The following is a 16,060-nucleotide window of genomic DNA, read 5'->3' on the forward strand; positions in this document are numbered from 1 at the left end:
GAGTGCTGGGATTAAAGGCGTGCGCCACCACGCCCGGCCTGATTTCTTTTATTTATATGAGTACACTGTAGCCGTCTTCAGAAGAGGGCAACAATTCCATTACAGATGATTGTGAGCCACCATGTGGTTGGTGGGATTTGAACTCAGGACCTCTGGAAGAGCAGTCAGTGCTCTTAACCACTGAGCCATCTCTCCAACCCTGGACCTCGTTTTTTTGGATCAGGAGGTTCTTACTGACTTCTGTGCTTATGCCCTGCTTCTGTAACCCATTTGCCAAATGCTCCATTTGGAAACTCCTGAACTATAAAAGCCTTGTCGTCCTCACACCCTCCCTAGGGGGAGGCAGCCCATGCACACAAATCAAAGTTGCTTTGCTTGCTTTAACTTGACCTCCATGACTTGGGTTGATGGTCTTTCTCCTCTAATTTTCGGGATTAGCAGAGGTTCCCATCTTTTAAAAAAATTTTCAAAATGTTATGAGTTTTTGTTTGTATCTATGTGCACATGTGCGTGCCTGGTACAAGACTTCAGAAGAGGGTACCAGATGCCCTGACTGGAGTGGGCTGGTGTGTAAACCACTATATATGTGCTGAGGACAAAGACAGGTCCTCTTCAGAACTGAGCCACTCATCCATCCCAGGAGTTATCCTTAGCATTTTCAAATGGAGCAGTGAAGTGGCAGGGCTAACAGCAGTTTACAAGGTTCACTGGGATCAGCTTAGAGAAAGGAGACAGCCAGGAAGAACTTTCCAAGGTCCCTCAGAGGGCCAACAGGATGCCTATGCACCCAAGTATACAAGTCTCTAAAGATCCTGGGACAGATCCTTAAGTTCCAGGGTTTCAAGGATGCATCCAACTTCACAAGGGCATGATTTCTGAGGAAGCCAGTCAGATGGCAACGATCTTTGGGAGAACTCCTGACTATTCCTGAACAATTAGCTGAGTTACCGGGTCTGGCAGGAACTTGCCAAGTAAGATGAATGGAGCTAATGATGTCTGCCATTGGCCAATTAGGTCACTCCTTTCCCTGCCCTCAGAACAAGATAGGGACCTGCTTCTTACTCCTGAGTTATCTCTACTGTTGGAGAAACAGCAGAATTTGTAAAGGTCTGAGGAGGTGGGTCTTCCAACATCCCTTGATGAATTAGCATCCAGACTTTCTGAACCTGTACCAGGCAAGCTAGCAACCTCTTTCCAGGCTCACTCATCACCAGCCTCCTGCTTCCCAGTCACTGGTCCTCCCTCCTTGGTACCTCACCTTCTTTTCAAGGGTTCGTGTTGTAGCTAGGTTCTTGTGAGCAACCAGACCTTGGCCTAGGGCATCAGTTGACAAACCTGAAGACTACTAAGCCTGTCTCAGTTCTGAGTGATCCTCCTGCCTCATCCTAAATTCTGGGGCTCCAGGCATGAGCCCTGTCATCTTCCTCCAATGAAAGCAGCTTAGTTGTCTGACAATGTCTTTTATTTAATGGACGGAAGGCTCGGGACCCATTTAAATCTCATGGCTGAGAGCTTTACCTATGGCAGAGTCTCTGTACCTACTTCAGTCCTTGCTGGCCTTTGTATTTACCCATGCACACACATAAACCTCAGACAAGGGACAATTTATTAATAAGGAGACAGACAGACAGACACTTAGCTGTGGAGACTTGAAGCTCCTCTGGCCTGCACTGGCTCCGCCCTTGCTCGGCAGGCTGGCCTTTGCAGACGTCCACGATGACCTAGGCTTTGCATCCCGACTGGAGGCTCTGAGGGTTCCTGCTGGTTCTTCTATTTCACCAGGTCCCAGTGTCTGAGTGGGAAGGACCCTCAAAGCATACAGACATAAGCTCTTTCCCAAAGTGCCCTTCTTGGATAAAACCACGCCCAGTGCCCTCCAGGCCGACAACTGCCTTCTCCACAGCAACACTTCACCCTCAGGGCGGCCAAGATGCCCCGCCTTGACTGGACACCTAAAATTCCAACAATCTGCTCTCCCAGACTAAGGCTGAAAGATCAAGGGTTTTTATTTGTTTTATTTTTTTGTTTCACCAACGAGTTCTGGCTTACCTAGAACTCTCTATGTAGATCAGTCTGGCTATGAATTCAAGAGATCCGCCTGCCTTTGCCTCCTGAGTGCAGGAACTAAAGGTTGGACACAGCTGTGTCCAGTTGAGGGGCGTGTTAACAGGAGGCAGTAGGATTTTAAAACTGGGTCCAGCTTTTACAACTATTGGGAGCCTAATCTGTGCTAGGCAGTGTTCTAGAAGCTGCGATACAGCTCACACTGGCAAGGTCCCAAATAGTTTCCTGAGATGAAGGTTATGTAGTCTCTAATCTGTTTCTAGCTATTCTCATCCTCCTCTTCCCTCCCACCGTTTCCCAGGCTCTTCTCTGCCTTCACCTGCAGACACCCTCCCTCCAGTACCCTGGGCTTCTACCCTCCCTAGACTCCCATCACTCCAGTCCAGCTGGTGACTCTTCCTGAAGGGACCTTGGCAGACCATCCCCCACCCCAAAGGGCCTTAAGGCCAGATGCCCACGCTGGTGCTTTATTCGAGCAGAGCTGTCACCAAAGCCCTTACCACATTCTGCACATTTGTATGGCTTCTCCCCAGTATGTGTACGCCTGTGTTTGACTAAATCTGAGCTCCGGGGGAACTCTTTCCCACAGAAGCCACACACATGAAGCTGGCTGGGTCCGGAGGGCTGGTCCCGCACTGGAGACTGAGGGGCAATGGGTACAGAACCAGGTGGATTATGGGGCCGCAGGAGAGTAGATGGTGGTGGTGGTCTAGTGCGTTCGCCCTGGTGGGTGCGGAGGTGCTTGACTCGGGCAGAACTGTCAGCAAAGCCTTTGCCACACTCAGGACAGAGGTAGGGTTTCTCCCCTGTGTGCACACGATGGTGTTTCACCAGATCAGAGCTTCGGCGGAAACCTTTGCCGCACTCAGGACACTTGTGGGGCTTGTCACCTGCCAGAGGTGGGGGCGGCTCCCCAGCCTGTGGGCCCCCAGGCTCTGGTTCCAAGCCAGGTAGGCCAAAAGGCCCATCGCTGGAGTGTGAAGGACTCCGAGGCGTCAGTGAGGGGCTGGTGCCAAGAGGAGGTGGAGGAGGGCTGGGGATGAGCGGGACCACGGGGTAGGCTGCGAGACTGAAGTCCTGGGGCTCCACATGGGTGAGGCGGTGGCGAAGGAGAGTGGAGCTGAGGCTAAAGCTACGGTTACACTCTGGGCAGGCGTGAGGCCTCTGGCCGCTGTGGGTGCGCAGGTGCTTCACCCGGGCGGAGCTGTCAGCAAAGCCCTTGCCACACTCAGGGCACAGGTAGGGCTTCTCACCTGTGTGTACCCGCAGATGCTTCACCAGGTCAGAGCCCCGCGCAAACTCCTTTCCACACACATCACAACCGAAGGGTTTGGGGCCTAAGTGACTACGTTGGTGGCTCAGCAGGCTGCAGCTGAGCACAAACCTTTTGCCACAGTCGGTGCAGATATACGGCTTGTCCTGGGCCTTGGGTCTGTGTGGAGCCGCCGGAGCTGCCGGGGATGGTTGCTGTCGGGGAACCACTGGCCGGGGGAGCTGATCCCCTCTGTGTGTCCGCTGGTGCTTTATTCGGGCTGAACTGTCCCCAAAGCCCTTGCCACAGATGCCACACTTGTAGGGCTTCTCTCCTGTGTGCGTCCGCTGGTGTTTTACCAGGTCAGAGCTCTGCCGGAAGCTCTTGCCACATTCGCCACAGATCGTGGGCCGTTCACCAGCAGGAATCCGAGATCGAGGCATCTTGGGAGGACCTGGGGCCGGTGGCCGGACCCTGTAGGCCTTCTCGCCAGTGTGAGTTCGCTGATGTTTGATTCGGGCTGAGCTGTCCCCAAAGCCCTTGCCACAGACGCCACACTTGTAGGGCTTCTCCCCTGTGTGCGTCCTCTGGTGTTTCACCAAATCAGACATCTGCCTGAAACTCTTGCCACACTCACCACACACAGCAGCTCGGTCATTACTGCCCTGTCCCCACCGGGGTTCTTCCAGAACCCGGGGGACTGGGTCTGGAGGCTCTCGCTTTCCAAGCCCCTCTCCGCGGACCCATAAATCATCCCAGCTCTGAAAGCCATCGGGTTTGAGAGAAGTATTTTCTACTTGGAGAGCTGGGGCTAACTGTTCCTCTTCCTTGAACTCTGAGACATCCCTCTCCTGTGGTGAATGTTTAAACTCATCCCCCGGAGAAGCCTCCATTGTCTCTGTCCCTAGAATTAGAGAAAGAAAACAGAATTATAAATCTCACCCTTTGGCTCAACCTCATCTTTCCTTTTATGGCTCCCGGAGTGGAACCCAGGGCCTCTACCCCTAGGGGCAACCCCCCCGCAACTCTCCCAGTAAAACTTCTTCAATGAGGCACAATCTCTGAATGTTCCCCCTCTCTACTGAACTTAGGGAGCACTAATTATCTGCCTCTCACTAACTATAAGTACTACTGTGCCGCAATCCTTAGCTGAGACAGGGGTTTTGATAACTTGCCCAGGCTGGCCTTGAACTTTCAGTCCTGATGGGCATGGTGGCACATGCTTTTCAACACAAGCTGGGAAGGCAGAGGCAAGTGGATCTGACTTCACGGTCAGCTACATAAGTAACAACTTGTCTCAAAACAAAGTATTCTTAGCCTCCCAAGTCCTGGGATAGTATGTATGATCACTAAACTAAAGAATACAGGGGCCTTCAAATAATACAAGACCTTCACAATCCTATTGGTAATATTAGTCTCTTTGTTTTACCCCCATGGAAACAAAGAGAATTATAGCAATTTTTTTCCTATCTTTTGTTTTCAAAGCAGGGTTTCTCTGTGCAGTGAGTCTGTCTTGGAGCTCACTCTGTAGACCAGGAAGACCTGAAACTCACTGAGGTGTCTCTATCATTCCTCTGATTTCTGAGTGCTAGGATTAAAGGCATGTGCCACCACCACAGGAAAGAAGAAGCCCGGGGTGATGGCTCACGCCTTTAATCCCAGCACTTGGGAGGCAGAGGCAGGCGGATTTCTGAGTTCAAGGCCAGCCTGGTCTACAGAGTGAGTTCCAGGACAGCCAGGGCTACACAGGGAGAAACCCTGTCTCGAAAAACCAAAAAAAAAAAAAAAAAGAAAAGAAAGAAAGTTAGTAGAAAACGGCCAAGTTTCTAACTATCTACTCAAGCCTGTGTTATATTACAGTATTTCAATTTAGAAAACCTAGTATATGGTCTTTCGGTCGAATTTCTTTTTTTTTTTTTTTTTTTTTTTTGGTTTTTCGAGACAGGGTTTCTCTGTGTAGCCCTGGCTGTCCTGGCACTCACTTTGTAGACCAGGCTGGCCTCGAACTCAGAAATCCGCCTGCCTCTGCCTCCCGAGTGCTGGGATTAAAGGCGTGCGCCACCACGCCCGGCTCGGTCGAATTTCTGTGGTTTTTTTTTCCTCCAGTATTTGCGACTGTCTTACTGTACTGCCCAGACTGGCTCTGAATTCTCCACTCCATTGGCTCTGTCCCGGTAACTTCCACGATCTTGTATATACTTACTTCCCTACAGATAAACAGATATGGGGTGTAGGAGAGAAAAAACAAAGTAGCAATGATTCTAACTGTGGGTCCCGAGTAAACCTGCTGCCACAAGAGGCAAGAGATAAGTCAAGGACCGGCATTACTCTGCAGCAAAAACAACGGGAAGGAACGCGGTTATTTGGAAAAGGATACTGAGACTAGTCTGAGCACGCAAGGTCTGTACTTAACACTAGAGCTTTTAAATTAATAAAAATAAGAAAGCTAGGAAAGGTTTTGAGAAGGGAATCAGTATTAGAGCTGGATTTACAGCAGAACGCATGCTGAGAAAGAGCACCAGAGATTACAATTGAGCCTGGAGGCCTGCGGAAGGGGGAGGGGAGAGCGTTAGGGAGGATGCCCCTCACGGCCTGGCACACAGTAGGTGCTCAGAAACGTTGGCTTCTTCCCTTCGGATTTTGCTCCCCTGCCCCTTCGCCCACGTCCGACTTTCCTGGGTCCCCAAGCATCCATTACCTTTCTGTGCGGTGCGGACCGCCGCCCTCACCTGTACCGATGGCTCTCAGCCGCTTTCAAGTCCTCTGCACCGCGAAGCTCGGCGCCCCAGGGCTGTGCGGCGCGCTGCACCGTCCGCCCACGACCCGGACGCGGCCCCGGGGAGTTCGAGGGCACCCGCCGCCCCGTTCCCCTCGGTACAACAGGAACCCAGCAGCCAGCGGCCCGGGGACGGGCTCCACGCCACGCCGGGAGGGGGGCTCGGCCCACGTCCCGGGCGCCGCGGGGCGGGACGGGAAGCGGAAGCACGGGCCTCGGCGAGCCGCTCTAGGACCCGGAGGAGCCGCGGGCTCGGCGGCGGCGGCGTGGACCAGTTCTAGCCGTGCCCTGCGGCGCTAGCGGCGAGACTCCTTCGATGGACAACTGGCACGGAGGAGCCGGACTGCCCGCGCGGGACAACGAGGAAGGAGCCCAGGGATGGAGTGGCAGACAAAGGGAAACGGAGAGCCGGCGGGCGGGGCGGGGCGCCTAGGCGGGGGAAACAAAGCCCAGCTCGGAGTCGGGGGCTGGGCCGGGGCACGCAGGTCGAGCTGGAGCCTGCCAAGTTCTAGCCTGAGAGCCACGAGTCGGGGCACTGTCGCGAGAGACGATGCTCAGGGACAGGACCTAGAGACTGGGTACCAGAGACAAAGAGATGTAGAAACAGATAAGAGTCGACAAGTCACCCTAGCGGAGTCAGGAGCCCTAAGAGGCGGAGAGCCTGGAGAGAAACGGGCGGGAGACAGAACAAAGGACGACAGGCGGAGACAAAGGTAGAGAAACAAAGAAAGGCTTTGCAAAGGCCATGCCCAGGGAGGGACTGAAGAATAAACCCTGTCTCCATCTTGGTGGGGCCATGTTCCAAAGGATCCAGACCCTAGAAGCATAACCCCGGCATCTTATGTTGTAGGCAGGTTTTCCTTTATAGAGGTGAGTACCCAGAGTCCTGCCACTAAAGCGAGTGCTAACGGGGTTTTTATTAACTCATTATGTATTAGCAGTACATAATGTTATTTGTATTATATTAGATTTGTCAATAAAGCAGAAGTTAGAGATAAAGTTAAACCATGCACCGTATGTCCCTTGAGTGCCGTCAGTTTTAAAGAAAAGCATACAAGGCGTGGAGAACTGGGCCAGTGGTATGCCTCAGTGGGAAAAGGGGATTGTCAGCAAGCTTGACAACCTGAGTTCTCTCCAGGGAACCCGTGTGGTGGAAAGGAGAGTGCACGTTGTCCTGTGACCTCCACATGCACTGGTGCAATGTGCCCCCAACCAAATTTTAAAATTTCTAACTAACTTAAAAAAAAAAAAAAGCCGGGCGTGGTGGCGCACGCCTTTAATCCCAGTACTCGGGAGGCAGAGGCAGGCAGATTTCTGAGTTCGAGGCCAGCCTGGTCTAGAGAGTGAGTTCCAGGACAGCCAAGGCTATACAGAGAAACCCTGTCTCGAAAAAAAAAAAAAAAAAAGATTGGTTGGTCCTGTTAATCCCAAAGCAGGGAGGAGAAAGTCCACTGACCCAAATTATCATGCCCAATTAAAGCAAGCTTTGTTATTCTTCTACATGAGATGCCTGCCCCTAAAATGGATTCAAAGGTCAGTATTGGACTAGGGAAAATAAGGGGGTTGAGGGGGGCGGTCCAAACTGGGGATTTGGCAGGCAAATAGGTGGAGTTACAGAGCAGAACAGTTACAAGGCTGTCATAACAACAGGTGGTTACAGTGATCTTTTGAAATAAATGTAGGCTTGCAAGATGGCTGTAACTTTTTGGAACAAGAACGTGGTTGCTGTTTTCTGGAACATTCGGTATGGTACTATTTGTAGTTGAGGTCACAGGTGGGACATGTGTTAGGAGTTGCCCACATTCCAGAACCAGGTTGCCCTCACCTGCCTTCAGCAATCCAGCCCCAGCAGCTATATCATCACCAGCTGCCATACCATCAATGGTTCTCTCTCTCTCTCTCCTGCTCAGAATCAGCCTTTTGTGCCCCTCCCCCCAAATCTCTTAACATTTATTGCATTATTATAGGTCAGCTGTGTGGTGTGTTCTCTGCGAATGCCTTGGCCCCAGCCAAGGTCAACTTTTGATACAAACCCCCCTCACATGAATAACCTGGTGCCTGCTTTCCCCTTTTGGGGGTTAAAGCCACTCTGGGACCCTACCCACCAGTTCTACCTGCACCAGACCCACCTGGCCCATGGATGGCTTGGTAAATGCTCCCCTTTGGTTGGTGTAAATGCTTCACCAGATCTTTGGTGTTCTTGGAGGCAGCAGTACCCACCGGGCTTTGGACCCTAGCCCTTTGGGTTAGGCTTTATTTCTGAGCTGTTTCTGCCTTTTGGGTTCCCTCAAAGGCCCTGGTACCAGTCTCAGGGTTTTAACCCTTGTCCCACATTCGGTGAGGTGACGATCCACTCAACAGCTGTGCCTTCCAGTTCAGCCTTCCCTGGATCCTGGGGACACTGATCTTCAGGCCTAGGACCTCTTCCTCTTCCTCACCCATGGGAATAGCTTTTCATACCTCCTGGCTCCTTTTGGGATGCTTCTTGCAGAACATCCGACCCCTCTTTACCTGGCATCTGAACCGAAGGACTCCAAACGTACTGGCTTTTGCAATCAGTTTTGGCTGCAGTATCCCTTAGTCCAAATGTGGCCAACTAGTGGCATCCTAGATTTCAGTCTACACTGCCAGCAATCGAGGGGAGTGGAAAAGAGATTCTTTCCCTGTTCTCTGTTCTCTGCTCCAAGCCCAGTTCGTTTTGTCTAGTTTTCCCAACACTGTGTAAATGTCCCGTCTCCAAATTACAGTTGTTGGGTCTGTAGTCTGATTCTTCAGCTGTTGCTTCCCTCTCCCTGCTGTGCCCTCCTTGTGGGCACCGCTCTCTGACTCCCACAGCCTTCTATGACTCTAGCCTGCTACACTCACATGGACATCACCCTTTTCCATTCTGCTAGGAGCTACCTGCTCACTCTATGCCTTCCTGGGCCTAGACTTCCCAGGTTTCCTTTCTTTATGTAGGAGCTGCCTGCTTAGTCCTGCAGCTTCTCCACACCCTTGTGGCTTCTGGGACATTGGAACCCTCCCTTGCTGGAGTTCCTGCTTGTTTCTTCCTTAACTTTAACCAGTCTACTTCTGGTCTATACCATAAAGGCCTCTCTCGCACCTGGAGCCTGCTATGCCCTTGTGCTCACCACTGAGCAACAACCTTCCCTCAGCTCTGGCCTGCTGCATCCATCTAGATCTTTCTACTGACATACTAGTCCCCTTTCCCCTTGCACTCTAGGCTATCTCTCCTTCCAGCCAGTAGTCCCTCTGCTTCCTCTTGGAGCTATAGGAACACCCCACTCCCACCCCCACACAGAGAAGCAAAAGGATTTCAGGCAGACTGGCTTCCAGACTCCATTCTTATGCCAGTGCTCTAGACCACAGATCCTTAGGCATTTAGTTGGATCTGAGGCCAGGCGGTTGGTCTGGCTCCTGGTATCCAGAGTCTCCAAAGGCCTGACTTGGGACTCTTTAACCCCGGCAAATCCTGAACCAATTCAGTTGAATCCCCAAGCTCTAATGACAGATTTGGAATTGGGTGTGATCAAAGTTTGAAAATTTTCAAACTGTTACCCTAGACTGTGAAGATGGTTCCCCAGGTAAAGGGCCTGCTGCTTAAACATTATGGCCTGAGTTTAGGCCCCCAGCAACCATGTTAAAGCTGTAGCGGTCACACATCTATAGCCCAAGTGTTGGGAGAGAGAACAGGCAGCTGCCAGATGCTGGAGGCTCAACTGACCAGGCATCCTAATGAAAACCGAATTCTCCCGTTCAGGGAGAGACCCTGTCTCAAAATGTAAGGTAAGTATGATGAGAGGAAGGAGCCGGAGTGATGGCTCAGCATTCTCCCAAAGGACCTGGGGTTCAAGTCCCAGCATCCACTTGGCAGCCCACAACTGTAACTCCGGTTCCATAGGATCTCCGACAGCCTCATGTAGGCATACATGCAGGCAAAACACCAATGCAGGGTTAAAAAAAAATGAGGAAGACATCCATGGTTATTTGTGGCTTCATCATGTATCTGCACTGTGGTTTGGTCATGTACCTGCACAGGTGAGTGCACACAAACACATAGAAAAGAAAATACCATTCAGCCCAAAGCATTTCGTTGGAGATGTCGATAATAAAGCAAACAGGAACACTTTCACCTTAAAAATGCATCATGGTGGGCAACAAGATGAGCCAAGTCAGACAACCTGAATTTGATCCCTGAGACTCCCACATGGTGGCAGCAGAGAGCTAGTTATGACAAGTTGTCCTGCCCTGCCCCCCTCCCCCCCACATCCCCCCCCCCTCAACTTCCATACTTGGGATAGACAGTAGTGGTACATGCCCTTAATCTCAGAAGACAGAGACAGGTGAAGCTCTTAGTTCAAGGCCATAGAAGGAGTTCCATGCCAGCCAGGGCTACATAGAGAAACCCTGTCTACAAAAACAAAACACAAAAAAACACAAAAGAGCACTGACTGCTCTTCCAGACGTTCTGAGTTCAAGTCCCAGCAACCACGTGGTGACTCACAACCATCTGTAATGGGATCTGATGCCCTCTTCTGGCGTGTCTGAAGAGAGCAATGGTGTACTCTCATACATGAGTGGCACATGCCTTTAATTCCAGCACTTGGGAGGCAGAGGCGGGCAGATTTCTGAGTTTGAGGCCAGCATGGTCTAGAGAGAGTTCCAGGACAGCCAGGGCTATACAGAGAAACCCTGTCTCAGAAAAAAAAAAAACAAGCTGAGTAGTGGTGGAGCACACTTTAATCCCAGCACTTGGGAGTCAGAGGCACATGGATCTCTAAGCCTGGTCTACACAAAGAAACTATCTCAAATAAACAAAAAATAAAACAACCAAAAACCCATAAATACCTATGTATAGACGAGAAAAATCTAGAATAATACATATTAGAGTAGTGTTATATTGATAAAATATATTAGATTAATACCTGATAGTATGTGTATAAATGGGCCAGTTTCCTAATGGCGTCTTAGACATCTTTCATTGGTTGGTTCTCTCACATACTCATTTCCTCTCCTAGCGCTCTGACCCCCTGTTGACTCCAGAACCCACCTCCTCTTCAATAGCTCCTGTATTCTCTTGGTCTTCCACCCTCTGGCTTTATAGAAATGATTTTATTTATTTTAGATTTATTAGACAGGGTCTCTCTATAAAGCCCTGGCTGTCCTGGAACTCATGCTATAGACCATGCTGGCTTTGAACTCACAGAGATCTGCCTGCCTCTCCCTTCCAAGTGCTGGGATTAAAGGTGTGCACCACCATGTCAGGTGGAAATATATTGCTGTTGTTGTTATTTAATTAGTTGGGTATATGTGCATCTCTGCGAGGTTTGTGCAGAGGAATACCACAGAGGCCAGGAGAGAGTGCGGGATCTTCTGAAGCTAGAATTACAGGTAGTTGTAAGCCACTCTATTGAGTGCTTAGAACCAAACATGGGCCTCGACAAGAACAGCCAGTGTTCCTAATGGCCGAGCCACCTCTCCCGCCCCCAGCCCTTCCCTTAAAGCCGTTTCCCCTCATCTCATGGATCTCTTCCTACTTCCTTGGCCTTTTCTCATTCATCCAGATATACACATTTAACAATTAGAAGCTAGGATCTGCTAGGAGAGAGCAAGTGCTGTTTGTCTTTCTGCGTCTGGCTTGCCTCAGTAATGTAATGTCTTCAATTCTAACCCTCGTTCCCGAAACTTTCATAGTTTTTTGGTTTTTCGAGACAGGGTTTCCCTGTATAGCCCTGGCTGTCCTGGAACTCACTTTGTAGACCAGGCTGGTCTCGAACTCAGAAATCCGCCTGCCTCTGCCTCCCGAGTGATGTGATTAAAGGCGTGCGCCACCACGCCCGGCTAGTTTTGTTTTTCTTTAGAGCTGAATAAAACTCCATGGTGTATAAGCCCCACCCTCCCATTGTCCTTCACTGTCTGATCTCTTTCCATGGCATGTACAGACGGGCATGGAGAGAGCAGGTATCCCCTTCTCAGAATGCAGCCATGGGTGGTGCAGCTGGGTCATAGGGTGGTTCTAGATTCTTGTTCTTGTATGTTTTGAGACAGGGTCTCTCTATGGCATACATACATAGAGTTGTTCTGCCTGGACCTTGGTATGCAGACCAGGCTAATCTAGAATCCATAGAGATCTACAAGGCTCTGCCTTCCTAATGCTATGACTAAAGCCATTGGTTACCACACATGCTATTTTTAGTGTTTTTTTTTTTTTATTTACGAGAGTGTTTTGCTTGTATATACATCTGTGTACCACTGATATGCCTGGTGCTCTCAGAAGCCAACACTAGACTCCCTAGGATCAGAGTTAGTGATGGTTGTGCGTCACTAGGTAGGTGCTGGGAACTGAACTTGAGTCCCCTGCAAGAGCAGCAAGTGCTCTTAACCACTGAACTATCTTTCCAGCCTCTATTTTTAGTTTTTTTGAGAAATCTCTACACTGATTTCCATATTTCCATATACCAGGCCACACCAGTAATGAATACAAGTTCTCCCTTTCCCACCATCTCCCCAGAATTTGTTGCTATGTTTTCTTGATGATAACCATTCTGACTGGGGTAAGATGAAATCTCTCAGTTTAATTTATTGGTGTGTGTGTGTGTGTGTGTGTGTGTGTGTGTGTGCTCGAGTGCAGGGGTTGCACTCCAGTGGCCTGCAGCAAGTGTCTTTCTCTCTCCAGCCCTCATTTTCCTCCTTTATTTATTGATTGATTGTTTTTCGAGACAGGGTTTCTCTGTACAGCCCTGACTGTCCTGGAACTCACTCTGTAGACCAGGCTGGCCTTGAACTCAGAAATCCGCCTGCCTCTGCCTCCCGAGTGCTGGGATTAAGGGCGTGGTGCCACCACGCCCGGCTTGTCTTGTTTTCTTTTGAGGCAGGGTCTCACTATATAGCCGTCCTGGAACTCACTGTGTAGACCATTCTGACCACAAACTCCCAGAGATCTGCCAGGGTCCTCGGGGAGAGCATCTGGTGCTCTTAACAGCTGACCCATCTCTTCAGTCTCTTGATTTTTATTTTATTTTATTTTATTTTATTTTTTGAGTCAGTGCTGCTATGTAGCCTCAGCTAGTCTGTATTCACGATGTATCCTAGGCTGGCCTCGAATTTTGAGCAATCCGCTGCCTCAGCCTGCCCAGTGTTGAGATTACAGGTGCAAGACACTACAACCAGCTGCATTTTGCTTTTTGAAACTATGAAATCCCCCATTGAGAAAAAAAGAGACACATTTATATAAAAGCTAGATGGGATTTGGGAATCGGTTGGACATGGAGGGGGAGGGGAGAAGAGTACAGTGTTTTCTTTACTTCTCTCCGTCTCTCATTTAATTTGGGACAGGTCTCAACAGGTAGCTCAGGCGGGCCTGCAACTTGAAATCCCCTGGGCTCAGCATCGCAAGTCTAGGATTACACACAAGTACAGAAATGCATAGCCTGTCCCTTTCCTTTTCTGTCTCCCCTTTCCTTACTTCCCTCTCAGTGCCAGGAATAGAATCCAGGGCGTCACACTTCACACTCCAACTCCCCACAAGTCTGCTCTGTCTGATAAGAAATGAAGGGGAGGAGGCAGTGTCATGTAAAAAGATAGAACCATCCCTTTCTTTTCCTTGGGTCTAAGCATGGCTTCTCTGCCAACACTGTCATCGTGGTGCTACAGGCAATGATCATGGCAGTCTCTCTCTCCTCAACAGCTAGGATGCCAACTTAGCTCACACTGAGCCATCACGGGCTCGTGCAGAAGAGCCAGTCCTCGCTTTAGCTGACACCCCACTGTGTGGCTGAGCCTGTGAGAGAATGAGTGGCCTCTCCTGTAAACTCGTATCACACCCTAGGCACCGTTCTGAGCGCTTCATGTGTGCACTAACCTATATCCTACCATCTTCATTAAGTGTGGTCTTCTTTTGTTTTGTTTTTTTCCAAGATAGGGTTTCTCTAAGTAGCCCCCGATGTCCTGAAACTCATTCTATAGACCAGGTTGACCTTGAACTTGGAAACCTACTTGCCTCTGCCTCCCAAAGCATGAGACACTACCACCCAATTTTCATTATGTCTTTGTGTGTGTGTGTGTGTCTGGGGAATTATCAATGAAGCCACTGAACAACTACAGAAATGGAGTCACTAAGGTGTTGCTGTCAATCTCCAACCCAAATAATCCCGGGGCAAAGAAAACACAACTCAGTTAATATGAATACAAGCTGCACGCCTAGATTGGGCAGATCTACCGCTACACTACCATCTTCCCCATCTATGAGACCCCTTATAACTTGCAGTTTCTCCAGAAACCACCTGCTTCTGCTCCACTTTTCTTCTACTTCCTCCATTGTCCTCTCTTCTTCCCTCTCCTCCTTCTCTCCCAAACTTTCAGCTCCACCTTCCCTTCTCCTGCCCAGTCACCCAGGCTCTAACCTTTATTTTAGGAATTAAGGTGGGAAGAAGGTTCACCTGGGTGCTGACTCAATCCTTGTTCTCAGCCCCTCCCAGAAGAGTGGAATTAGCATCAAAATACCAGCAGCCCAGGGTTATCCGCAACGGTGTTAGTGGAAGATGTTCAAGGTCACACAGCCATGAATGGCCATAAGTCTCTATAATCATATTGATCACTATGCTGGTTAAATTTTTTTGTAGTTGTTTGGGATGTGGGATCCTTAGTTGTGGATTTGCCTTCATCTTTTAGCCTGGAGCGAGTCTGTTGGGTCTTTTCTTGGTTAATGATTGATATGGAAGAGCCGGCCCTGGACAGGTGGGCCTGAGGACCTGTCATACTGTTCTATTGCTGTGAAGAGATACCTAGACCAAGGTAACTTATAAAAGAAAGAATTTAGCTCCGTGGGCTCTAGGGGGCTAATCTATAACCATCATGGTGTGTAGCACGTTGCCAGGCAGACAGGCATGCCACTGGAGCAGTAGCTTAGAGCATCTGATCCACAAGCAGCTACAGGGACACCTGTGAGGGCTTTTGAAATCTCAAACCACACTCTGGTTGACACACCTCCTCCCACAAGGCCACATCTACTTCAAGAAGGCCACACCTCCTAATCCTTCCTGAACAGTCCACCAACTGGGAACCAAACACACAAACATATGAGTTTATGAGGGTCATTCTTACTCAATCCAACCCAGGTGTATAAGATAGCAGTGTGTGCCTTTAGACCCTACACTCGGGAGACAGAGACAGCCAGACCTGTAGAGTTCAAGACCAGCTTGGCCTACACAGTGAGTTCCAGGACTACCAGAGCTCCATAGAGAGACCCTGTCTTAAATTCAAAAGCAAAGGCAAACATGAAAACACACAAAAAAGAAAGAGAGAAAGAGAGAAGGAAGGAAGGAAGGAAGGAAGGAAGGAAGGAAGGAAGGAAGGAAGGACGGACAAACCACAGGCTCCTGGGCAAATCAGGAGGCGCGAGCCAGAAGCAGAGATTCTCCACAGCCTCTGCCTCAGCTCCTGCCTTCCAGCCCTGCCCTGTTTGGGTTCCTGCCTTGACTTCCCTCAAAGGTGGACTGAGGTCGAGACGAACAAGCCAAATTAACCCTTTATTCCTCAAGTGGCTTTCAATCATGGTTTTTATCACAGCAATGCGAAGCAAACTAAGACAGCGCAGGACCTGTGGGTTGAAGATGGCAAAGCTTTCAATCCCATTTGACAGATACGGATCAAAAAAAACTCAGAGGGGGCTTTTTTCTCCTCTTCCTCTGTGTGTGTGTGTGTGTGTGTGATGACACATGTACATAAATGTGCAGATTTGCATGCCCACATGTGCATGCAGAGGCCAGACTTTGTGTGTCTTTTTCTTTTTTTTTTTTTTTTAAAGATTTATTTATTTATTATATGTAAATACACTGTAGCTGTCTTCAGACACTCCAGAAGAGGGCGCCAGATCTCGTTGCAGATGGTTGTGAGCCACCATGTGGTTGCTGGGATTTGAACTCTGGACCTTTGGAAGAGATGGTGAGCCATCTCACCAGCCCGTGTGT

At 49.7% G+C, this 16,060-nt stretch overlaps 1 protein-coding gene across 2 annotated transcripts; it reads right to left on the reverse strand.

Moving 5' to 3' along the window:
• Positions 1–548: 548 nt before the first annotated feature.
• On the reverse strand, positions 549–6,411 carry Znf48 (zinc finger protein 48). 2 transcript variants are annotated; one of them, XM_029479587.2, is made up of 2 exons: positions 6,015–6,411; positions 549–4,220 (listed from the first exon to the last, which is right to left on the reverse strand). In XM_029479587.2, exon 2 carries the CDS (start codon positions 4,207–4,209, stop codon positions 2,437–2,439), a length of 1,773 nt encoding a protein of 590 aa, XP_029335447.2. In that variant the 5' UTR covers positions 4,210–4,220; positions 6,015–6,411; the 3' UTR covers positions 549–2,436. The 2 variants fall into 2 exon arrangements, with proteins under 2 accessions (XP_029335447.2, XP_085697431.1); XM_085841305.1 differs by having other exon boundaries at positions 550–4,220; positions 6,046–6,410.
• Between the last annotated feature and the right edge of the window lie 9,649 nt (positions 6,412–16,060).

This window comes from Mus caroli, unplaced genomic scaffold, assembly GCF_978045245.1.
Source record: "Mus caroli unplaced genomic scaffold, Mus_caroli_1 scaffold_8, whole genome shotgun sequence".
NCBI classification, from domain to species: Eukaryota; Metazoa; Chordata; class Mammalia; order Rodentia; family Muridae; genus Mus; species Mus caroli.

Excerpts from the sequence above, each read along its gene's own strand:
- Znf48 (XM_029479587.2), bottom strand. The coding sequence starts at position 4,209 with ATGGAGGCTTCTCCGGGGGATGAGTTTAAACATTCACCACAGGAGAGG.